General features: G+C 52.9%; 2 protein-coding genes across 7 annotated transcripts in view; one reads left to right on the top strand and one right to left on the bottom strand.

Annotated features, from left to right (window-relative positions):
- Positions 1–47: 47 nt before the first annotated feature.
- On the bottom strand, positions 48–1,630 carry Cuta (cutA divalent cation tolerance homolog). Of its 3 annotated transcripts, XM_042683996.1 has the most exons (7): positions 1,539–1,563; positions 1,403–1,456; positions 925–1,133; positions 723–782; positions 566–611; positions 404–453; positions 48–262 (listed from the first exon to the last, which is right to left on the bottom strand). In XM_042683996.1, the coding sequence occupies exons 2-7, from the start codon at positions 1,442–1,444 to the stop codon at positions 136–138; spliced, it is 534 nt and encodes a 177-aa protein (XP_042539930.1). In that variant the 5' UTR covers positions 1,445–1,456; positions 1,539–1,563; the 3' UTR covers positions 48–135. The 3 variants fall into 3 exon arrangements, with proteins under 3 accessions (XP_042539930.1, XP_042539931.1, XP_042539932.1); XM_042683997.1 differs by lacking the exon at positions 1,403–1,456 and having other exon boundaries at positions 1,539–1,630; XM_042683998.1 differs by lacking the exons at positions 404–453; positions 566–611; positions 1,539–1,563 and having other exon boundaries at positions 1,403–1,532.
- Positions 1,631–3,725: 2,095 nt separating this feature from the next.
- The window catches only part of Syngap1 (synaptic Ras GTPase activating protein 1), a 31,842-nt gene continuing 11,859 nt past the window's right edge, over positions 3,726–23,708 (top strand). For 3 of the 4 annotated variants that reach the window (XM_042684163.1, XM_042684162.1, XM_042684164.1), the window contains exons 1-10: positions 3,726–3,792; positions 6,987–7,108; positions 9,510–9,615; positions 15,826–15,917; positions 16,369–16,490; positions 18,337–18,490; positions 18,633–18,731; positions 21,433–22,056; positions 22,155–22,299; positions 22,500–22,644. In XM_042684163.1, the coding sequence (XP_042540097.1) occupies positions 3,726–3,792; positions 6,987–7,108; positions 9,510–9,615; positions 15,826–15,917; positions 16,369–16,490; positions 18,337–18,490; positions 18,633–18,731; positions 21,433–22,056; positions 22,155–22,299; positions 22,500–22,644 (1,676 nt within the window). Of the gene's footprint in view, positions 3,793–6,986; positions 7,109–9,509; positions 9,616–12,023; positions 12,061–15,825; positions 15,918–16,368; positions 16,491–18,336; positions 18,491–18,632; positions 18,732–21,432; positions 22,057–22,154; positions 22,300–22,499; positions 22,645–23,708 lie in introns of those variants that run through there. The other variant, XM_042684165.1, reaches the window with a different exon arrangement.

Here is a 23,708-nt window from a genome sequence, read left to right as displayed (position 1 = left end):
CTGAACTAAATGCCCATCTGTGACAAGGAATAAAGGTAAAAGGCAGAGAAAACCAGGGACAGGATTTATTGAGGGCCCAGTCACTCCATGGAAGTCAGAGGATAATGAAGTGTATGAGAGAATTGAGGACAGGACTCATGGTAGGACTGTGCTGGAATCAGAAACAGACTCTGTGACCTGGCGCACCCAGTGCAGGTATGGAGAGTTCCCCTGCTCTACAGGCAATGCAATTACTTCAGCCACTTCATAAGGGTGCACAGACCTGCAGGACGATGGGGAAAGGATTATTCAAGTGTTTATCTAGAGGAGCCCAACCCCTCAAGCACAAGCCCCAGACTGTCCAGCAAATCCCTCCCCAGAGTCCCTACATACCCTTACCCTATAAATCTCAAAAAGTTCTTACCGAACGAATTCTGTCAAAGCTGGGACCAAGGAACTTTGGGTTTTAATCATCTAAATGGCAAAGGTAAACATGGCTGAATCAAGAAGTGGGATTGATCTCAGGACCTAGGGACAGGGGCCAAAGGCAACTGGGAACTGTTGGATGGGGGGGGATGTTTCTCACCATTAGCACCTCACTGTCTTCCTCAATTTTTCCTTTCCATTCATAGCTGAAGAAACCATAGAAAGAGATAGGGAGAAAGTCTTGGATTTTCTCCCAGGAAAAAGGCTCCCTCCCAGTCAGCCCAACTTAGGTTAGCAAAGTAACTGCTAGGACTCACATGGATGTGATCTGAGGGATGAGGTTGACACAGGCTGCTAGGCGCTTCTCCACCACAGCCCTGAGGGTAAAGAGAGAGTTCCATTCAGAGTACCTTGTGACTCAGAATTTTGCTCTGGTAGCTGAGACTTCCAAAGCTGGACAACAGAAAGCCACCCCCCCCTCCCCAATCTCCCTTCATGACCTTTTTCTGAAGTGCCCACCTGGCGATCTCCTTGGCGACTTTCTCATTGGGGCAAGAGACGAAAGCTGCAGAAACTGATCCTGGAACATAGCTGGAGCCCGAGGCCTGAGAGGGCTGGGACGGGCAGCTTCCTGAAGCCATGGACAACAGGGCTCGGGGTAGCAACAGGAGGCGGGAAGCCACAGGTAGCAGCGCTGGCATCCAAAGAAACGACAGGAGCAGAGTGGCCTGAGAACAGGGGACGAATTCAGTCTCTCTTTACAATGATCCCAAGAAGTCGTAAGCCAAGATGCCTTCTCTTGGACACACCCAAAGCTTTTGCCCTCCCTCATCTACATCCCAAAGGGAAATGTTACTCTACACCTGGGAAAGAAACTTGGGCTAGAGGACCAAACGTCGGCGCTCACGGACACCTCGGCGGCCCAGCCTCTAGGCTCTTTGGGTGCAGATAGTGGTCCCGACGTCTAGGACCGGAAGGGGCGAGGCAGGGCACTCACCCCTCCGCCGAGCAGGACCGTGGGCACCCGCCCCCACCACATGCAGCCTTTATGCTGGTAGAGAAAGGTTGATATCAAAAGCCACAGTTAACCTAGAGAAAGGACCCCACACCCGGGAGAGACAGCCTTTCCTTACCTTGGCGGCGGCCACGTGATAAAACAACGCACACCACGTGACAACAGAAGCAGGACCAGAGTCTCTACAGCCAGCCAATCCTGGCCTTCAAGTGGCCCGGATTGCCCCGCCTCCTTGGGAGGGCGGAGCAAAAGGCTCCTTAGCCAACTGGCAGTCGGATCTGCGGAGGTGCGCGGAAATGGCCCGCCCGTTTCCGCGAAGCAGGAAATCGCTAGTTGCTGGCTGAGGGGAGCCGCTGCGGTGTTCCACTGTCACGTGACTGGGCCGGTTTCTCTGGCGGCGCTACCTCGGGGAGTGACGCGAGGAGACCAATGGCAGGCTAGCTCTGGAGGCCACGTGACACGAGAGCTGGCGCTGGGGAAGGGGGGGCTGGAGACCCCGCAGACTCGATGCGTCAGGCTGTGGAATGGGGAATCATCCCAAACCCCAGGATGTGCCTAGTAACAGCCCCCCTGCAATGGTTAGAGGCCCTAGAGAGTGTGGGGATCTGCAAGTACAGATCCTGCGACGTGAAGAGTGCCCCCTACCCTTTCAGCTGTACCTTGGCGTGGGGATGAACAGGGATGAGCTGAGGAGGAACCAGCTGTCCCTGGGTAGGGGGCAGTGATTAGGCAGGAAGAGTCATGGCATAACAATGGCTAAGATGAGAAACGATGCATTTTTAAAAGGACAGGGACAACTCTAAACTGGGAGGTCGCCCTCAGCCCTCATCACTGAAAACCCAAAGCTTGGTACAGACTGGTGAATCGAAGGAAAGAGAGAGGAAGGTTGCAGATTGGGGATAAGAGTAATGGCATCTTCCCTATCTATTCTATCCCCAGGATTGGTCCACCTCAGAGCATTGGGTATCCTTTCCTTAACCCATCCCCCAAGGAGTCTGGACTTGCCCTACATAACCTCCCTGGGGCCCAAGCACATCCAGTGACCCAAAAATGGAGAGAGGGGCCAATGAGAGGCTAGATAAATGAGAGGAGACAACAGGGGAGAGAGAGAGAAAAAAAAAAGGTTGTACAAGTATTCCCCTTCCCTCCAAAGTCTGGGGTCTTTGGTGTGGTGGGCGTCTCTGAGAGTTTCTAAGAACTCTCTGGAGTTGAGTGACTAGGTGTCTCTCTGAGATCTCTGGATTTGGAGTTGGTGATCTTTGTAGAGCATTGCAGTATTTGTGTTGGAATCTTGACCCAGACAGAGTCTCTTTCTATGCTGTTTTAGGGTTTTCTGTGTTTCAGGGTCCAATGGTCTCTCACTCTCTTTGAGGTCATTCCAATTTTATGAGTTTCAGGTCTCTTGAGTCGTCTACCTCTGGGCCACCTGAGTCTTTCCCCCAGTCTTGAGTTTCTGTCCAAGCCTTTGAGTTTTCTTAGTGTATTGTTTCTTTTCTCTAAGATCTGAGTCTGGGGTCTCTCAGATCTCTTCCTGTATCTTGAGTTCTAAAATCAAATTCTGGGTCAGGATCTTTCTAATCTGAGTTTCATCTTTTTCTTTGAGTCTAGGTCTCATGTCTTGATTCCTAAATAACACTACCCCCAGGGTCTGCAGTCTAAGATTTCTGTGACTTTTAGAACCTTTAGAGACTAGGTTTTCAGATTTGATCTTTAACTCCTTTCAGATGTGTGTGTGGGGGGGAGCATATTCTGGGGTCTTTTTTTTTTTTTTTTGTAAACAGGTCAGCAACGTCTTTTCCTCTAGATTTTGGGACTGTGTCTCAGATTAGCCTGTTGTGTATGGAGGGAGAATGAGGTATCTGATTCTGGGGTCTGTTGGTCTCTAGGTCTGGGGTCTGCATCTTCAAGAGTTTGCTCTCCAGTATGTTTGAGTCAGGGGTCTCTCTCTCTGTCTCTCTCTCCCTCTGGGTCCCCCTGGGTAGGGGTGGGGGCTGCAGAGTCTCTCCCTCCTCCTCCTCCTCCTCCAGCTCTCTTCTCTCTCGCTCGCTTCCCCCGCCCCCCTCTCTCTCTCTCCCTCTCTCTCTCCCTCTCTCTCTCTCTCTCTCTCTCTGCTGCCGCTGCTGCCGTTGGCTCTTATTCTCCTCCTCCTCCTCCTCCTCTCTCCTCCTCTCTTCTCCTCTCTGTTCCTCTCTCCTCCTCTCTCCTCCTCCTCCTCCACCACCTCCTCCTCCTTCTCCCCCTTTCTCTCCCCCTCTTTCTCTCTTCTGTTTCTCCCCGGTCCCCCGCCCCCTCCCCCCCTGGCCTGATGAGCAGGTCTCGAGCGTCCATCCATCGGGGGAGCATCCCCGCGATGTCCTATGCCCCCTTCAGAGGTACGGTGGTGGGGGACAGGGGGAGGGCCAAATTGGGGGAAAGGAGGGGGAGGGGGAGGGGCAGGGGGCGGAGGAGAGCCGGGGCCAGGGAGGGGAGGGAGCGGCTGAAATGGAGGGAGAGGGGAGGGCTGGGAAGGCAGGGGTGGGAGCTTTGGGGAAAGAGAGATTGGAGGCTAGAGGGATAGGGGCAGGTAAGGGACTGAGGGGCCAGGAAACAGGCCTGGAAGGGGGTTGAGGGGAAATTGATGAAGGGGAAAGTGAGAGCCAGAAAGGGGTGGGAAGGTAGAAAAATAGGGTTGGGGGAAGAGCTGCAGAAATAATTTGGGGGTGGGAGCTAAGTGGTGAGGAAAATATCAAGGAAATAGAGGCACAGTGTTAGGAGAGAGGCTAGGAAGGGGGAATGGAAACAGGGGTGAAAAAGAAGCCAAGAAGATAGGGGGAAGGCTATGGTAGGGGGCTCAGAGAATGGTAGGGGTGAGGAAAGGAGAGGAGGATGGAGAGAGAGAAGGGGCCAGATGGAGAGAGAGGGTGGCAGTGGGGGGGGGGGGGATGGAGGGTCCAGATGGAGGGAAGAGAGGAGAGAGGGAAAGGGTTGGGGGAGGGGAGACCAGGGCAAGGGGAGAGCCAAATTATGTGTGTGTTTGGGTGGGGGGGGGGGGGAGGAGGGTGAGAAGATACAAGTAAGATTGAGTAATGGGAGTAGGGGGCAGGTTAGAATCCTGCCCTGGACTCTGACCCTCATTAAAGCCTCTGACACGTGAAATGCAACCCACGGGGTCTGGTCTGCTTCTTCATTTTTGCCACCTTTACCCCATCCCCCTACCCCATCCCTTTCCATTCCCCCTCCCTTCTTTGGCTGTCCATCACCTATATCTTTCCCCCTATATGATGTCCGTTGCTTATATGAGTCCCCCTCCTGTCCTTCCCCCGTATTAGTCCCCTCCCTGATGTCCATTCTTTCCCTTCCTCTTTTCTGTCTAGTAGCCCACTTAACACCTATACCACCTCTCTACTCACTGCTAGACCCCCATATCTTAGCCTCCCCCCCCTCCATTAAGGCCTTCTCATTTTCTCTGTTCCATGTCTGGTTGAGCCCTTCTTGTGTACTTCCTTGTCCCTAGCATTTTCCTTGCTTCCTTTTCTTTTAGACTCATCTTGTTATTTGTCCCCTGGCCTACCCTCTATCTCCTACTTCACTCCCATCTTATCACCAAAGTCTGTGCCTACTCAGTTTCCCATAATATCCTAGCCTTCATCACCATTCCTCTTGACTTCTCTGTTTTCTGGGTTTTTGGAGATTTGGGGTGCAAAGATACTGAGGTTTTGATGGTTGAACAGTAGCTGTAAGGGATCTCTATCTGAGCCCTTGTGGAACTTCTTGTTCTAGTAAAAAAAATTCCCCCTTCTCAGCCATGTTCTTCTGTCTCCCAGGATCACTGTCATTCTTCCTTAAGTCCAGTGTGTGTGCATGTGTGTGTGTGTGTGTGTGTGTGTGTCTATGTGTGTTTGTGTGTTTACAGAGTTGTTCCTAAACTAAGTTCCCTGGGTCCTTCCCTGTTCCCAGGAGAAAGGTATCCCCCTGAAGTTAAACCTGCTTTCCTCAGCTGCAGATCTGAGTCAACTAGCCTCTTCCACTATGATTATGTATAACAACAGATTTTATCCTCTGGGTATACCAGGTGTCTGAGGGCAGAAGGCCTGTTGCCTGTACTCTCTGTTGTCACACAATCTAGGTATTGCTGATCTTTGTAACTAGAGAATATGAGTTCCTGAGAGTTAAGACCGTGTAAATTTTAAAGTATTGTGCATTATAGGTATTTATGTCCTGGGGGTTCATCTCTCACTCTGACCTGCAAGTTGGATAAATGTGACAGACATGATTATAGACAGAAAGGGGCTGTAATTTTTCCAGAGCTCCTACTCTAAGCAGGGGAATGTTGCTCAAAGATGAGCCATGTTAAATGTCCCACAAAGGTAACAGAATTTGATTTTTATCCCTCAAGACTCTTACTCTGATACCTTAAGCCTAATTTCTGTCACTTTGATGTCAACAATCTATGTGCCTTCTCTCTAACTTCCACAGGGTCTGTAACTGTGATGTGTGACCAATGAATTGAAAGGAGAGGTGATTTGCAAGGAAGAAGAGCAGGGCAAAACAGCAAGGACGGGGAAGGGGCATCCTAGGAGCATATCTGAGCATGAGTGACCCCTGGCCTACTGTTCTCTGTTTCACCTCCAACTCTTAGGGTCATCAGGCCTGGCTTTTGCATTCTTCTCTTCACTCTTTCTCCCTCAAGCTGTTCACTGTGCCTGGGGAGGTTCTTCACTTGTGGAGTTGGCTTCCATCCTGTCAATGGAGACCACAGGGAGGGAGGGTAGGACTGAATCTTCGATGAAATAGGGAAAGAGACCAATTTGATCTCTAGTTATTGAAACCAGATTATATTGCCCACTTTCTTCCATCCTGACACCTCTACAGGTAGATGCTAACAAATGCCATCTTCTCCCTATCACCAAAAGAAACAACTTTCCCCCCAAGGACTAGAGGAGGAGGGCACGAGCAAGGGGAGGCCCTGAATCTTATGTCCCTGACACTGTGAACAGGCAAGCCCCTCCCCTACTTCATCTCTTTTAGTTGTTTAGCTTTACAAATCTCATGACCCACCCCCATTCCTTTTCACAGCTGTATAGCTTTCCTCAATCTCTTACTTCCTAGAAGATTGTGGTCCCCTCTTCTAAGTCCATCTTAGGCAGTTTTTTGGACGCTCCTCCTCTTCCCAGACACCTGCCACCAACGTCTATGTGTTTTTTCTTCTGCCAGTTTTGCTGCACCTCCACTTTTTTTTATTTTCTCCAAGAGGCTGGAGAACTCCTTCACTTCTCTCTACCCCCAACTGTATTCCCGTCATGATATAATTTCCCTCCCAGAGCCACCCCTCTGTACTCTACACAAAGTCTACAGAGCCTCCTGTGATTATGTGATTCCCCTTCTTTCTTTTTCCTCAGATGTAAAGGCTTGTCTTCTGTTCCTCTAAAGTTGCCACGTGCCTCAACCCTCAGCTGAGATCTCTTGGGGGTACGGTGGGGGGGGGGATTTCCTCCTTCCACCTTGTGGACTCTTCTTGCCATTTTAGGCCTCTGCTCCTAAACACATAGAGCCTCCCTTACTGTTTCTGTGTGTCTCTGTCCCCCAGATGTACGGGGACCCCCTATGCACCGAACCCAATACGTTCATTCCCCGTATGATCGTCCTGGTTGGAACCCTCGGTTCTGCATCATCTCGGGGAACCAGCTGCTCATGCTGGATGAGGATGAGGTGAGCAGGGTGAAGAGGTTGGGGAAAGATCACTGGGTAGTGTGGGAGCCCTCATTAGCTAAAGGGGAAAGAGATGCAAAACAGGTAGAAGCATTTGCAAGTGGAGGAAGGTTGCTGTTGAGGTTTGGGTTGTAGTATGATAAAAGGGACAGTCATTCTTTTACCTTGGCCAGAGGATCTTTGAGAGTCATTGATAGTGTTGGGGAGATGTGATCCTGAAGATTTTGAGGTGCCTCCCATTTCCATCCATCTGTATAGTGGGATAAGTTAGAATGGGGAAGGGAAATTAAAAAGCTGGGAGAAATAGGCAGGCCTTCCCTCCAAAGTGAGCTTAGGACCCCTGACCTCTTGCACTGAGCAAGAGCCATCATACATCACTCTTATTCTTTCCTCATCATGAGACACAGTGCAGAGAGGGATCCAGAGTACAGGGTAAGTAGGAGAGTGGGTGAGGGTACTAGGAGAGGTGACAGAGGTACCTGGATCTGGGCGTGGCTAGGGATGAAGACTTCAGGTGCATGAATGGGTTTAGAGAGATAGGAGAGCTGTCCCTGGAACTGGTTGGACATCAGGAAGGAATATAATTATGCAGGGAGATGATACCTGTGGAGTAGGAGAACTGGGAATATGGGGAATTGGCTAAAAGAGTAGGACTGAGGTAGGGGCAGGAACTGGTGAAGCACATAAAATAAGACTGGGGAGCCGGGCACTGGTGTGGCTCACGCCAGTAATTGTAGCTACTCAGGAGGCTGAGATCTGAGCATCATGGTTCAAAGCCAGCCCAGGCAGGAAAGGCTGTGAGTCTCTTATCTCCAAATAACTATGAGACAACCAGAAATGGTGCTGTGGCTCAAAGTGGTAGAGTGCTAGCCTTGAGCAAAATGACCTTAGAGACAATATCTAGTCCCTGAGTTCAAGCCCCATGACCACCACCAACAAAAAAAGACTGGGGAGTCTGGCGTGACTATGTAAGATTTTAGAGCTTGGAGCTTCTAAAGTGGGAGTAGAGTCAGCAGTAGCAGGTCCATCAGAGGAAATAATATGCACATGTGAAGGGTGGATGCTCTCCAGTGTGATTCAGGTATTGAGGATGAATTCTAGAGAATGGTAGGGTATACTGAAAGCCCAGGAAAGTGGGGGGAGATGTGCCAGAAGGCTATTGGGGAATAGTGTGGTAAGTGAGGCAGGGCTTGACTTGGAGTAAGGACTCATTAGACTGTAAAGGGTCCTGGGGGGTGGGGATGGGGAGGTGGAGTGGTGGTAGGGTGAAGAGATGGCTGGGTCAAGGGCTTCCAAACCACAGAGTAGTAGTTGTGTAGTGGAGGTCATGGCGACTGAGGAGTCTTAAGCTGTAGGCACTGGAAGGCATTTCAGTGATTCACTCGGGGTCATCAGCCTTGAGCAGGGATTTGGAGTCTACAGGGCAAACTGGGGAAATCTGGAGACTGCTGTAAGGACAGTAGGTAGGGGTCCCACGCAGAAAGAATGACAGAGAGGGGGACAGAGAGGGCCCAGTGCGCAGTCAGCAGAGGGACAGCATTAATGGCCAGTCTGCAGTAGGAAGGTGGGGGAGCAGAGGGGACGGCACTGAGATAATGAGCTGTCTGTAGAGCCCCAGGGAATTGTTAAGTGGATGCCTTGAGGGGTAGGGGCTGGTGGCTGGCGTGTGGGTGTGTGTGTGTAGGGGGGGTCCTTAGATACTGTGGCTCCTGGTAGGGGTGGAGATTGGGAAGAAGATGCCCTGGGGGAGTTGGAGGTGAGGAAGAAAGGAAAGGTAATGACTGAGGGAAGAAGGGAACTGCAGTGTGGGTGGGAGGTGATGGAAGGAGATGAAAGGGTGGGGGGAGGTGACCAGGCCCTCTAGGGGGAGGGGAGGTTGGGTCCCAGTCTGGCCGCAAGCCGGGGCCGTGGGAGGGAGACAAGCTGTGGATCCTGATTATAAATGCAGCTTCTGCTACCCCCCGTGACAGGCTCGAGGGAGAGAAGGGGGTTAGGGAGGTGGGAGGTTGGGAGGGAAGTGGGGAGAATGGACGAACTGAAGGTCAAGGGGAAAGTGCATTCTGCAGGTAGCTAACTCCTGAGGACTTCCGCGGGAAGCGCTGAAATAGGGTTTGGGAGAATTCTCTTAGGCAGTTTCCAAAGAAATGGCAGGAGAAAAGAAGTGGATGAGACAGTGAGGGGGGGGGGGAGGGAGGGGTGGGAAGCTGGAGAAGGAGAAGGGAGAGGAGGCAAAGAGAAATCTCCCCCCCCCCAGAGACACCTGAAGAGTGGGCAGGGGCAGGAGGTGGCAGGCTGGGTGGAATGGGGCCCGCATTCTGTGGAGGGTTGTGGGGGAGGGGGGGGAGAGGAGGGACGACACGGGCCAGTGAGGTCTGACCCCCCCCCCCCCCGCATCCCCTAGATACACCCCCTTCTGATCCGGGACCGGAGGAGCGAGTCCAGCCGCAACAAACTGCTGAGACGCACGGTCTCCGTGCCAGTGGAGGGGCGGCCCCACGGCGAGCATGGTACGGCGGCCGAGTAGGCTCTCGTGCCCCGGACAGTGGCGGGGACAGGGCTGGAGGTGGACGGGGGAAGGCCGGGCGGGGGTGGGGGGGCGGGAGGGGGCGGAGGCAGAGTCTCCGCCTCCTCCCGGCGAGGCGGCGCCCACCCAGTCGGAGCTGCGGGGCGGGACCGTGGCTGTGCCTGAGGCCCCAGCGCGTCCTTGCTCTGCTGCGCTCCCATTTTCCTCTCCAGCAGCGAAGTTGGACTGTTTTCCCGGTGCTTGTAAAAATAGTCTCCTTAGATCTTCAGCTTTCTGTTAAGCGTGCCTGCCCCTGGCCCTCCCGTCCATTGGTCTGGGATCTTGGAGAGGATGACCTACTTCCTGCCCTCCCTCCAGACCTCTGTCCCACCCCCCACCCTCATGCTCTGAATTCTTCTTCCAGACCTTCAGGCCGGTGGCCCCTCCCTCTCTTCTTATCCCCCCCCCCCCCCCCCCCCCCGCCCTTTTCCCCCTCTTCTCATCAACTGCTTCTATTTTCTGCAGTTGAATCGCCCCCTTTTTCTTTTTCACTTCCCCGATTTCTCTTTATTTTCAAGGTACCCTTTCTTGATTTCCCAGTGCCTTCCCCTCTGTTCTCAGCAAACTCCCATCAGACCCCATTTCATCTCCTTTCTGTCTGTCTGTACAGCTATCTCAGTCTGTCTCTCCAACTCTCTCCCTCTCTCCATCTGTCTCTTCCTCTCCCTCCCCCTTTCTACCCCCACCCCCCTCTTTAGTCATTTAAAAAAAGATTTTTGTCTTCCTGAGAAGTTCGCTTAAAAGGTTTCCATGGGAACAGTGAGGGGAGATGAAGGCAGAGAACAGAGATCTGCAGCCAAGGTGCAGAGAGACGCCCTCAGGCCCCGGAAACCCCCTCGCCACTGCCCCCTTCTTCTGAATTTCCCTCCCAGGACCCTAGATTAGGTCCTCCATCTCTCCAAGCCCCAAGTGATCCCTTTCTCCCACCACTTTCCCCTCTCCCCATGGATCCAGGCTTTCTAGTGGCTTCCTTAGACAGTCAGTGGCTTGTCCCTATCCCTTGGCTCCCTCTAGGTAATCCAGGGTTCACTGCCCCAGGGGCCAGCTCTGGGACCTCGTGTCACTGTCATGGAAACCTCTGACCATGGGGGGTGGCGGGTAGGTAGCTTATCTCTTGTGAGGCAAAGCCAGGCGGTGGTGCACTGTGTATAGAGAGTATGTGTGATGTCTGTCAAATCCGAGCATTGGTGTGCATGGATGTATGTCATGTCCCTGTCTGGTGCTTGTGTGTGGACCTGTGTGCCCAGGCCAGAATGGCACCAGCTGGCAGAGCGCTGGTTTATCATGTGCCCTGTGGTTGACCACTCTGCCCACATGTTCTCCATCTTTCTCCTTACCCTGAGTCCTCAGAGTCTAGGGGGTCTGTAGCAGGGGTCTCTGGGTCTTGTGTTTTGGGGGTGGGGGCACAGGTATGTTTGGAGTCGAGATGGTATGTGGACATTGCTGTGCTGGGGTCCTGTAGACAGAAGGGGCTCCCGGAGCATGGATCTATATGTACATATATGCATGTATACCTATATACATGCATATATATATATGGGGCAGGGTTTCGTCCGAGTTGATAGCCGGTGAACGTTTGCGGTCTTGAGCGCGAAGTGGACCGTGTAGAGGACATGGCCAGTGTGCAGTGGTCACGGGGTCGTCGGGACCCTTGGGGGGCTCTGATCTGCGAAGGTGTTTGCCTGCCGAGGCTGTGGGCTTTCCAGACGGGAGAGGTCGCAGGACCTTTGAGGGGCATTGGAATCGGGGCTCCTCCTTTGCTGGGTGGAGCCGCAACCCCCAGCCCTCGCGGGGCTTTTTTATTTTATTTCATTGTATTTGTTTATTGGTGAGGAGAGGGTCCTGCTCAGAGACGATGGTGGAAGGACCAGTTGGTTTTGGGGGTCCCCATGTCCCCCTCCCCCGTCTTTCTCGCGCTGTCTCTGGGCGACGGGGCTCGTGACAGAGGCGGCCACGGCAGCAGCGGTCGCCTAGCAACGGCGGCGGGGCCCGGGCAACGGCGGCAGCGGCGGGAGCGGCGGTGGAGGGAGCCGTTCCCGCGGCCGTCACCGCGCGGCCGTCCGGCCGTCCCGGGCCCCGCCGCCGCCCCCACCGCGTCGGGCGGCGCGGTTCGCGCCGCCCCCTCTCCCTCCGCACCCCGCCCCTCCCCCGCGCAGGGGCGGGGCCCTTCCCCCACCGGGGACACCCTCGACCCCCCCGGGGGGCGGTGCGAGGTAAGGGCGGGGCCTGGCGGGCGGGGGGGGGGGGGCGCCGCGCGCGCGTGGGGCGGGGGGCGCGCGTGTGCGGGGGCGCGGGTGGGGGTGGGGAGGCCGCGGCGGCGGCGGCGGCGGCGGCAGCAGCTGCTCCCTCCGCATGTTCTCGCTGCATCTTCCGAGTGGGGGGAGTTATGGTAACCGGAGGGGGGCCGCGGAGGTGGGGGGAGGTCGGCACGGCCTCTGGGGGCAGGTTTGTGAGCGCGCGCGGGGGCGGCGCCGGCTTGTGGGGGTCCTGGAGCCCTGGCTGCAAGGGGCGCCCCTGAGTGTGTGTGTGTGTGTGTGTGTGTGCCCGCGCGTGCGCGCGCGCGCGCTTATGTGTTCGCGTCCACGCTCCTGTCCCCCATGTGTGTTGGTGCCATGTGCACACGGGGCCCAGCTCCTCGTGCCCACTTGTGCCGTCAGTCGCGTGCAAGCCTGCCCGGTCTTATCCTGCCTCTGCCGGTTTCCTGCCTGAGGGTCTTTTGGGCCAGCACTGCCTTGTCACCTCTGACCCTGAACGTGCATGTCCCTGGCGGAGGCTGGCCTCCTATTAGCCTCGTGTGTGTAGGAATGTGTGGCTGGCTGCATGAGCAGAATTTTCCGTGTCCCTGGTGGCAGGTGTGTGTCTTTGCATGTGTTCCTGCATTTGCCCTAGTATCTGTGTCAATCCCAGCACTGGTGTCCAGGGCGTGTCTGGGTGTGGGTGGTGTGTGAGTGGTGGTGGGGAGGAGAAAGTGTGAGTGTGTGTACCTTGGAATCTTATGGTGCATGAAAGAAACACCTTTGGACCTAGGCAGGTGTGAACCCCTCCCTGGTCCCAGAGTGGGAACAGAGAAGCTCAAAAAGAAGAGTGGGGTAAAGAAGAAAAGTGGGGAGAACAGGGCAGAGGAGGAATGAGAAAGGCTTCCAGAGACTCAGGGAGAAAGAATTGCTGGAGAATGGGGATGTGGGAAGAGAGCTGAGCCAGACTTAGAAGAGAGGAGAGGATAGGCTTAAGATGGGGAACTGGGAGGCAGGGTGAGGAGACAGTTGGGCCTTTCTGTAAAGTGCTCTCTAAGAAGGTGGGGAGATGCAAGAGGTCTTGTAGAATTAGTTGGAATCTGGAGGCTACCCAGGCATAGGGGCTGGCTCAGACCTGTCATAGCAGAGATGGTAGAGCTCTGCTCCCTTTCCATCCCTATTCTTCATCCTCTGGCAACCTTTCTCCCCTGGCTCTCCTTGAGAGCTGCCAGCTGGGCATGGAAAAGAAAGGCAAAAGAGAAGGCTAGGGATTTGGGGGATTGGAAGGCAGGGGGGAGATGACAAGATTAGAGACATTGGAGAGGCAGGAGTCCAAGTCCTTGCTGTGTGTGTGTGAGAGAGAGAGAGAGAGTGCAATTGTATGTGTATACAGGGTGTGTACATGTGTGGGTGTGTGCACAATGCCTGTGTTACGGGTATGTGTAGGTGGCTGTTATGCATGTGCATGCGTGTATACATCGTGCGGATGGGACACAGAGACCCAGCATTGCAGTCAAAGCTTTTCAGGTTTGTTTTGTGTGTGTGCATGGCTATGTGTGCTGTGTTATTAGTTTTGTGTGTGTGTGTGCATGGCTGTGTGTGCTGTGTTATTAGTGCATGTAGCACTCATAACAGGATGTCTTGTTTTTTCATTACTCTGCACACCCCCCCCACTTTTTCTCTTGTTTCTGCTATTCTTTGCTGCAGTGAGAGTCTTTGTAAGCATATGTGTATGTGGCCTGTGTACCTGCGACTTATGTGTGAGTTCATAGATCTCAGCTCCTGGTAATAGGTATAAGGTATATTCCAAGAACTAAGCAAACCAATTAGCAATTTCTTTCCCCCATGTTAATCCTTTCATTCCAGAGCAGAATTTTAGTAGATTTAAAGTTGGATTTTATTACCCTTTATTAGAGATGCTGTATGTGTGTGATGCTAATGGCTGAGCAAGGTTCCCTGAAATGACAGTGAAGCAGCCATACTCGAGAAATGCAGAGAAATGGACTGGAAAGAAGTGCTGGGCCCTTGCATGCATTGCTTACTGTATAGCAGAAGGATAAATGAAACACATCTGCTCTTCCCTCCCCCCCTCTCCCCCCCCCCCCCCCCCGCCCCGACCCCCAGCAATCTCAATGCAGGTGTTAGAGTTAGGGAAGAACTAGGGAGAAAATGGGGACTGTCCTTTGAGAGAACCCATGTGTTAGGACTTTTCATGGGACTGGAGGGTGTTTATACTTTCAGGACACAGGGATTCCTTTATGTGGTTGAGATTATGGTCTGGAGATTGTGCAGGGATTGGACATGGTATACTCAAGGCTGTGTCTGAGGAGTTAAACTTGTATTCCCTTGTTTGGGGACTTGAGTTGTCCTAGAGTTTACATGTTAATGTCTGTGGTGTGCTGTCCACATGATGGCCCAAAGGATTTGGGCCATAAAACCCACGCCAGTAGCTCTCATGTAGGTGTCAGACTTCAAGTATGTACTCCTTTGTTGCAGTGGTCACATATGTCTAAGCATGTGGGGATGCATGGGGCTCAGGGTCTTAGAATGTGAATTCCTGTTAACCCTATGTTCACGGTTGTCTGTATGTCTCTGGAGCACATAGATCCCTATTTATTTTAGTATTGTGGCTTTAATATACATGCACCCCTCACAGCTCAATGTTTCTGTGCTTTCTACAAGTGCTCCTGAGAGACTGAAAGAGTTCATGTGTCATGGCATCCAGATTTTGTGTGTAAGCCAGGGTTTGCAGGTAAAAGGAAGAAGAGGACTGACTGTAAGGCAATTTGCAATTCTGGAAGCAGTGAAAAATGTAACATGGTCCTCCCTCATTCTTTTAGGAACCTAGAGGGTTAACAGGCAGCTCTTCCGGTCTTGCCCCCCCCCCCCCAGCCTGTAGCTTCTTGTTGCTGTGGAGATAGTGGCCCCGCCCCTGATGCAGCACCTGCCCCCCCATTGGCTGCAGTGGTGACTGTGGGGCTGAGGGGGGAGCCCAGGCCTGGGCAGCCATTCTGGAGCTGGAGCCGGAGCTTGGCATCCCCTCACTTTGATTCTCCTCCAGCCAGCCCCTCGGCCCCTATAAATTCCCTGGCAGCAGAGCCTCAGCTTCCCTCTTCCGAGAGCTGCCATCCTTCTAGACTCTTAGCTGGCTGAGCTTCATCCGCATTCATCTCCCCTCCTCCTCTGCTACCTTTATTTGGGAGTCCCCAGAACCCTGACTGCCGGCTCTGCCCACTCCCCGGCATTCTTTTCTTTCTCCTTCTTCCCCTTCCCTCTGGGTCCCTGCCACTGCAGTGCACGTGGAACTGGCTTTTTCTCCATTGCCCCATCTGCCCCTTCCTTGGGTTTTCTGTCCACAGGCTTCTCCCCCTACCACTCCTCACAGGTCCTTTTGGAGACTTCCCCCTCCAGTCCAGGGAGGGGGTCATGAGAGGCAGCCCTGGCCTTCCCCATAGTCAGGGGTCCTGGGAGGTGGGGGGCAGATGGGGGATGTCCCCACTGGGAGAAGAGGAAAGACTGCCCACAGGCAATGACCTTTAACCCATCTTGATCTCCCAGCTAGTCCCTCCTGGGGGGATGGGCAGCAGGGACTTAGCCTCCCTGGGTCTTCTGCTAGCCTCCATTACTGGGGTTTTACTGATCCTTTTGGCCATGTCACCTTGCTGACTGGACCCCAGTCATGGGCTTACGGCCACCCACCCCATCCCCCTCAGGGGGCTCTGGCTCTGGTTCCTTGCCCCCTCCTTCCCACCGCCAGCCTCTCCGTCGCCGCTGCTCTTCCTGCTGTTTTCCAGGGGGTAGGTGAGGCCAGAGCTGAGGGGCTGAGGGAGGGAGGGGAGTGGGTTGGGGTCAGGGTGGCGAACAGCCCTTCCCCTAGGACCCTTCCCCAACTTTTCCTTGGATCCTTTCCTCCCCTCCAGAATACCACTTGGGTCGCTCGAGGAGGAAGAGTGTCCCAGGGGGGAAGCAGTACAGCATGGAGGCCGCCCCCGCTGCACCCTTCCGGCCCTCGGTGAGTGAATGGAAGTGCTGCCAGATGTAGCTCAGCTGGGCCTCCTCCCCTCCAGCCCCAGCTGGAGTCTAAGGATTCTGCAAAAGGGGGCAGGCAGGAGGGAGAGGGAGAGGGAGAGAGAGAGGGAGAGAGAGAGAGAGAGAGAGAGAGAGAGAGTCCCTGCACTTTTTTGGTTTTCCCCCTCTTGGCTCTGCCCCCTGCTTCTCGGACCAGCCCTCCCACCTTCGCCAAGCTGGTGTGTGTTTGTGTATTTGCTTTCACCACACGGCAGGCACGCACCCGTGGGAGCAAAGAAGACAAACTGGTATCAGGGCTCCTATCCCTCTTTCCTTGCCACTAGAGACTTTCCTTTCTTCCATCCCACTACCTTCCAGGGACTCTACTAGAAGAGGATGAGTAGGTAGGGAGCTGGTCCTACCCCAACCCACCCCTATTCCCATTTCCTCCCCAGCAAGGCTTCCTGAGCCGGCGGCTAAAAAGCTCCATCAAACGCACCAAGTCACAACCCAAACTTGACCGGACCAGCAGCTTTCGCCAGATCCTGCCTCGCTTCCGAAGTGCTGACCATGACAGGTACAGGGGCTGCAGCATGTGGGGATAAAGATACTTGTGATATAGGGGTTCTAGGGCACAGGGTGGGGGAGAGGGGCAAGAGAAGACTACCTGAATACAAAGGCTGAAAAGCTTAGATTGGTTGAGGGATGTCATGGATGATCAGGAACAGGCCAGAGGGAGGACAGAGAGGAGCCAGGCTAGGCTTTGAGCATCAGTAGGGTGCAGAGAGAGGACCCATAGGGATAAGAAAGGGGGTGAAGGTGAAGTGAAGGATGGTACCTCAGGCTAACAGAAGATAGGCTCTAGCCCAGGATCTAGGGACATGTACAGTGGGACAGAAAGAAGAGACAAAGCCAGCCTAGAAAAGGAATCTAAGGATGGGAGGGGGGAAAGGTGTGAGGGAAGGGGCCAGCAGGTTGGAGTGGGGGCCAGGGTCATGTTAGCAGGGAAAGTCTAGGGCTCAGGGGCCTCATCAATGGAAGGGGGAAGGGACAGTGAAGAGGAAGACTGGGGAGGGTAGGCTAGGACAGGTGTGCAGGGTGACAGAATGAGGAGCAGAGGTTGGGAGGGGTGAATTTATGGATCAAGGCTCCGAGAAGCACCAGTCCAAGGGCCACTGCCCTGAGGCTGAACTTCAGACCTCTCGCTGTGCTGTCTGCCTCTGTTATCTCCTTCTTGAGGTCACTCTCTGGGTTTCCCCCATCCAGTCACTTCCCTGGGGAGAACCCTGTCCATTTCCCACTCCCCACCCCTTTCACGGCTAGTTGTCCCTGGAATTGGGCAGGTAGGGGTTAGGGATAAGGTGAATCACACCTTTCCCTGCCCCCCCACCCATGTCACCAGAGCTGGATTTGGGACCAGCAGGGGGTGAGGGCATGGTATTCCTGGCCGCGGGGGCGGGGGGGCCGGGGGAGCGTGGCGCTGACGGCAGCCAGTGCCTGTGATGACGGGGCTGCTATAAATAACTTCATGGAGGCTCCCACACCCAAGCTCCCCCTCCTGCTTCCCGACTGCTCTCCACTCTTCATCCCCTACCCATCTCCACACGCTTGTTCTGCTGCCCCCCCCTATGCTGTTCCCCCAGCTCCATTTACCTTCTGCTCCTCCGCAGTGCTGTGTGCATGTCGGCCCTCATTTCTGTCCTGTCCATCTCTCTATTAGCCCCTTCTTTTCACTCTGTCTTGCTGCACACGCCTTTTCTCCCCTTAGTCTTTGCCCTTCCTCTCCTTCTTCCTCCGTTCCCATCTCCAATCTCTGACCTTCAGTCTGCCCCTTTCTTCCCACGGCTTTCTCTTCTTTCTTCCATGTCTTTCCTCATTCTCTCATTCTCTGCTAAAATTTATCTTCTTACCTTACTCATTCATTCATCCATCCATCCATCCATTCATTTTTTCTATCATGAAATGTTGGTACTGTGTGTCAGGTCCAGGCAGACCATATCATATCTTCTGTATTACTCCAGTTTGTTTCCATTTTTACCTTATATTGAGTCTCTGGTTTTCTGGGGTCAACTAGAGGCCCTACTTAGTCTAGGCCCTTTCTTTTTTTCATTTCGTTTTATTCCTCCTATACCCTTCCTCCTTCTTTTTCTGCATTGCCCAATTCTGAATTGATGTATTTCTGGGTGTCCCTAGTCCTTTCAACTCCTTAGGGAGGGTAGGGAGTTCCTGGTTTCTCTCATGCCCCCATGACCTTTTCCAGAGGAGGCTAGGTTTTCTTTCTGTGAGTTCGATTCTGTGTATGGAGGGGTTCAGGAGGTCGTCTCTGCAAGTCTCCACTCCAGAGCCATATGATGAGGCAGGGCTCTTGAGTGTGTAAGGAGAGTCGTGTTCCTGATCCTCTCCTCAAACTCCCCACCTGCCAGGGCCCGGCTGATGCAAAGCTTTAAGGAGTCTCACTCCCATGAATCCCTGCTGAGTCCAAGCAGTGCAGCTGAAGCCTTGGAGCTTAACTTGGATGAAGATTCTATTATCAAGCCAGTGCACAGCTCTATTCTGGGCCAGGAGTTCTGTTTTGAGGTACTTACTGGGTCTAGTGGGCTAAGAAAGACCAGGGGGCATGAACTAGAAGCCTCTGGGCTAGGATAGGCCTGGGAGGAAGTAATGGTGGGAGCCACCTCTGCTCTGGAGCTTGAGCTCTTAATTCTATACCCCTTTCTAGGTGACAACATCATCTGGAACAAAATGCTTTGCCTGTCGGTCTGCAGCTGAGAGGGACAAATGGATCGAGAATCTACAACGCGCAGTAAAACCCAACAAGGTATTGGAGAGTAAGGAGACATGGATAGTATGTCTAGGACAAAAGACAAGCCACAAAAGAAGGCTGGAGGTCTAATGGGCTAAAGGAAAGGGTTTTCATTTTTTTTTTAATTGAGGATTGGACCCCGAGGGCCTTATACATGCTGGGCAAACTCTCACATGTGCCATTCCCCTAGCCCTTTCATTTTTATTTTGCATTTGGGGACAGGGTCTCTCCACCTTTGCTGTTTCTGGGCTCAAACTTGTGATCTACCTGCCTCTCGTCAGCTGGGATTGATTACAGGTGTGCCACTGTCCTTGAATCCCTATTTTTTTTTTTTTTTTTGGTGGGTCGTGGGGCCTGAACTCTGGGCCTGGGCACTGTCCCTCAGCTCTTCAGCTCAAGGCTAGCGCTCTACCACTTGAGCCACAGCGCCACTTCCAGCTTTTTCTGCTTATGTGGTGCTGAGGAATCAAACCCAGGGCCTCATGCATGCAAGGCAAGCGCTCTACCACTGAGTGACCTTCCCAGCCCTTCTTTTCCTTTCCAGACTGCTACCCAACCTCAGGATGTTTACCTCCTATAGGAATCCTAAGTGACTGGGCTCTGATTTGTCAGCTGTGATCCACCTTTTTTGCAGGCAGTAATGCCTCATTAACATCAGACAGGTGGTCACCCAGCTCCCACTTGCACTGTTTTTTTTTTTTTTGGGATCCACAACATTCAGCTGGTCAAGTGTTCGTACCTTACTTAGTTTCCTCTTTGTAAAATGGGTGGGAAGGGAGTTGGACTCTAAGGTCCCTTTGGCACAAACATTCTACAAATCTGTGGCCTTCCTAAGACTTTTATTTCCCAGGAGAAATGCTTTCAGTTTTGTCAGCTAGTCTCCCTCACTCAGTTTCTAGCAAGCTCACTCACAGTCCTAATCTCCCTCCTCTGGGGGATGGGGGTGAGAGGGGATTCTTATTTTTCAAATGGTAGTCTATTTGGTCAGTGCTAAGGTTTGAATTCAGGCTCTTGTGCCTGCTAGGCAAATGTTCTACCATTTGAGTTACACTTGCAACCTTAATGCCCTTCCTAAGAATGTTTTTGTGAATTTTGGGGTTTTTTTGGGGGGGGATCAGTACTGGGGCTTGAACTCAGGATAAGCAAACACTTTACCACCTGAGCCACAGTGTTTTTCTTAAAAAATTCTACCTAAGTAAGGTGAGTCACACCTGTAGTCCTAGATAACTGGGAGACTGAGATTAGGAAGATTGAGGTTCAAGGCCACCCCGGCCAGAAAGTTCAAGAGATCTCAACTAATAAAATGTTAGATGTAATGAAACACACCTGGAAGTGTTCCAAGCTGGCCCAGGCAAAAAGAGTGAGGATCATATTAAAATGGGGAAAAATAATGAAAACATAAAGGACTGGGAGCATGGCTCAAATGGTAGAGTACCTGCTGAGCAAGCAAAAGGCCCTGTCTGCCTCCCCAGTAAAAAATTCTACCTAAGCTGAGTGCCAGTGGCTCATGCCTGTAATACTAGCAGCTTGGGAAGCTTGAGATCTGAGGATTGTGGTTCAGAGCCAGCCTGGGCAGGAAAGTCTATGAAACTTTTTTTTTGGGGGGGGTGGGGGTGGGGGAGTCAGTAATGGGGCTTGAATTCAGAGCCTGAATTCTGTCCCTGAGCCTAGTGATCTACTACTTCTGCACCACTTCTGGTTTTCTGGTGGTTAATTGGAGACAAAAGAGTCTCACAGGCTTTCCTGCCCAGGCTGGTTTTGAACTGTGATCATCAGATCTCAGCCTCCCAAGTAGCTAGGATTATAGGTATGAGCCATTGGCACCCAGCTTCCATGAAATTCTTACCTCCAGTTAACCACCAAAAAGGCCAGAGGGGAGCTGTGGCTCAAGAAGAGTCCTTTACCTCTCCCAGCAATCCTTGGACATCTTTGGTGCAGAGGTGAGGAATGACTGGGCAGGCTGTAGGTCATATAAAGCCCTTCAAATCATCTGGGACATGACAGGACAAACAAGTACATTTCATGACAGCTTCCCAAAGTTTGTTTTTCTGTACTGATAATTTTTTTTTTTTTTTTGGGTCCGGTCGTGGGGCCTGAACTCTGGGCCTGGGCGCTGTCCCTCAGCTCTTCAGCTCAAGGCTAGCGCTCTACCACTTGAGCCACAGCACCACTTCTGGCTTTTTTTTTCTGCTTATATGGTGCTGAGGAATCGAACCCAGGGCCTCATACATGCAAGGCAAGCGCTCTACCACTGAGCCACCTTCCCAGCCTGTACTAATAATTTTAAGTGGCCCACAAATGATGTTATAATATCTAAATGATTTTTGACAGAAAAAAGGTTCCCTGCCCCTGGATAGCTAGATCCATCTAGTTTTTTGCCTCCTACATGGTAAGCTTCCTTCTGTATATCTCTATCTCCAGATCTCCCTCTCCATATAATAAAGCCATTAGCCACTGGACTAAGAGTACACCCCAATCCAGTATGCCCTCATCTTTATTTGATTGCCTCTGCAAGGATCTTATTTAGGAATGGGGTCACATTCATAGGTTCTGGATGGACATAAATTGGGGGGGGGGGGGGAGAAACTGTTCAACCCAGTTTCTCAGCCTTAGGATGGCTCTCTCCATCCCACTTTCTCACTGTCTCTCCTCTTTTGGTCTCTCTGTCTTTCTGTCCCTTTTTTCTTTTATCCATCCTAACACCTCCCCATGCCAGGACAACAGCCGCCGGGTAGATAATGTGCTGAAACTATGGATCATAGAGGCCCGAGAACTGCCCCCCAAGAAGCGCTACTACTGTGAGCTCTGCCTGGATGACATGCTATATGCACGCACCACCTCCAAGCCTCGCTCAGCCTCGGGGGACACCGTCTTCTGGGGCGAGCACTTTGAGTTTAACAACCTGCCGGCTGTCCGTGCCCTGCGGCTGCATCTATATCGTGACTCAGACAAAAAGCGCAAGAAGGACAAGGCGGGCTATGTGGGCCTGGTGACTGTGCCAGTGGCCACCCTGGCTGGGCGCCACTTCACAGAGCAGTGGTACCCTGTGACCCTACCAACAGGCAGTGGGGGATCTGGGGGCATGGGGTCAGGAGGGGGAGGGGGTTCCGGGAGTGGCTCAGGGGGCAAGGGTAAAGGAGGTTGTCCGGCGGTGAGGCTGAAGGCACGTTACCAGACAATGAGCATCCTGCCCATGGAGTTGTATAAAGAGTTTGCAGAGTATGTCACCAACCATTATCGGATGCTGTGTGCAGTATTAGAGCCCGCCCTGAATGTCAAGGGCAAGGAAGAGGTTGCCAGTGCACTGGTTCATATCCTGCAGAGTACAGGCAAGGCCAAGGTGGGTACTGTGCCTTCAGGGAAAGGTGGCTTGGGAGTCAGCAGTGATGTGGGGGACAAGGAGGACTGGACTGACTCTTGGGTTTTTCTGGGTCCCAGGACTTCCTTTCAGACATGGCCATGTCAGAGGTAGACCGGTTCATGGAACGAGAGCACCTCATATTCCGCGAGAACACGCTCGCCACTAAAGCCATAGAAGAGTATATGAGACTGATTGGTCAGAAATACCTCAAGGATGCCATTGGTATGGCCCACCTCCAGGCCCCTTCCCAAACCCACCAGATACCTTTCCCAACGTCAGACGCAGATTCCCCACTCCCCAAGTTACCCTCAGTCCCAGGATCCTAGTCTCCAACCACTGGACTTTGCCATTCTCCAAGCCAGGGACCCTTGTCCCTGCCCTTGGAGAGTGTGACTACTCCCTGTTGTGTCCCCACCCCCCAGGGGAGTTCATCCGTGCGCTGTATGAATCCGAGGAGAACTGCGAAGTAGATCCCATCAAGTGTACCGCATCCAGTTTGGCAGAGCACCAGGCCAACCTGCGAATGTGCTGTGAGTTGGCCTTGTGCAAGGTGGTCAACTCCCATTGGTGAGACTGGGAACGCTGGGCTGGGGGGTTGGGGCAATTGTGTGTTCATCTGTTCATCCATCTGTCCATCCTCCAAGAGGACTGAGCACCAGTTATGGGCAAAGCATTATTCTGGGTGCTGTAGAGCAGACAGGTGCATAGGCCTGGTCCCTGCCCTCAGAGGAGCCTACCCCAGAACGAGTAGGGACAATTGAGATGCACAACAAGGGAAAGAACCACTACTGTGTTAAGTGCGGAAGGAGGGTCCTCTGTGCAAAGCCAAATCTGAAAAGGCAGGGCTTTGAGATAAGGAAGAGGTGCCTGGGACTAGGTTTTTAGCACTGGGTTTGCTTATGGTGGGCAGAGACATTTCTGAAAACCGTGGGACAGGCACATGGATGAGGGTAAGAAGACCCAGGAGCTTGCAGGGAATGACAACTAAAAGAGGCTTAGTGGAGTATGTGGCTCATAATGGATGTGGAATGGGAGATGTGTGGACAGAGAATTAGTTAAATCTGGAAGGTTCTGGAGTTTCTTTTGTAGGCCAAGAGATGTGACTAAAGGTGTGTTGGGTACCAGGAAAAAGCAGGATTGAGAAAATTAATCCATCAGTAGAGGTAGCTGGTGGATGATCAAAATTAGAGAGTAGGGAGAATGAAGTCCAGGCTGTTGGGGGCTGTGATTAATAGGTCAGGCATAAATATCATATCTTGAGTAAAGACGATGACAGGAAACATAGAAGGAGGCTGTTGCAAGGACCAGCTGAGAGATGGGTGGGGAGCTTTCAGTGGATTGGAAAGGAGGGGGCCACGTCTGTGGGGAGTCAGAGATGACTCAAGAGGCCATGAGGCTGGTGGTTGGGAGACCGGTGGCCTCATTGACAGAACCAGGAAAGTCAGGAGGCGGAGCCAGTTGGAGGTGTGGGGGCGATGGTGAGCTCCTTTTTACACTAGTCAAGTTTAAGGTGTCAGTGGGACATTGAAGTGGTAACTGGGGGCGGGGAAGAGTAAGCTCTGAGCCATTCCAGGGACTGGGGATCATGCCTGGGGCACATCCATCCCCATTTCCCTGGAATCCAGAAGAGT

The sequence above is a fragment of the Dipodomys spectabilis genome, unplaced genomic scaffold (genome assembly GCF_019054845.1).
Source record: "Dipodomys spectabilis isolate Male_0828 unplaced genomic scaffold, ASM1905484v1 ptg000085l, whole genome shotgun sequence".
Taxonomy (NCBI): Eukaryota; Metazoa; Chordata; class Mammalia; order Rodentia; family Heteromyidae; genus Dipodomys; species Dipodomys spectabilis.
This window is presented reverse-complemented; position numbering and strand designations above follow the sequence as displayed.

Coding starts and splice junctions, on each gene's coding strand:
- Cuta (XM_042683996.1), bottom strand. CDS start 1,444: ATGTGGTGGGGGCGGGTGCCCACGGTCCTGCTCGGCGGAGGG. Junction 1,134..1,402: donor CGGTCCTGCTCGGCGGAGGG/GTGAGTGCCCTG, acceptor CCCTGTTCTCAG/GCCACTCTGCTCCTGTCGTT. Junction 612..722: donor ATCCCTCAGATCACATCCAT/GTGAGTCCTAGC, acceptor TGGTTTCTTCAG/CTATGAATGGAAAGGAAAAA.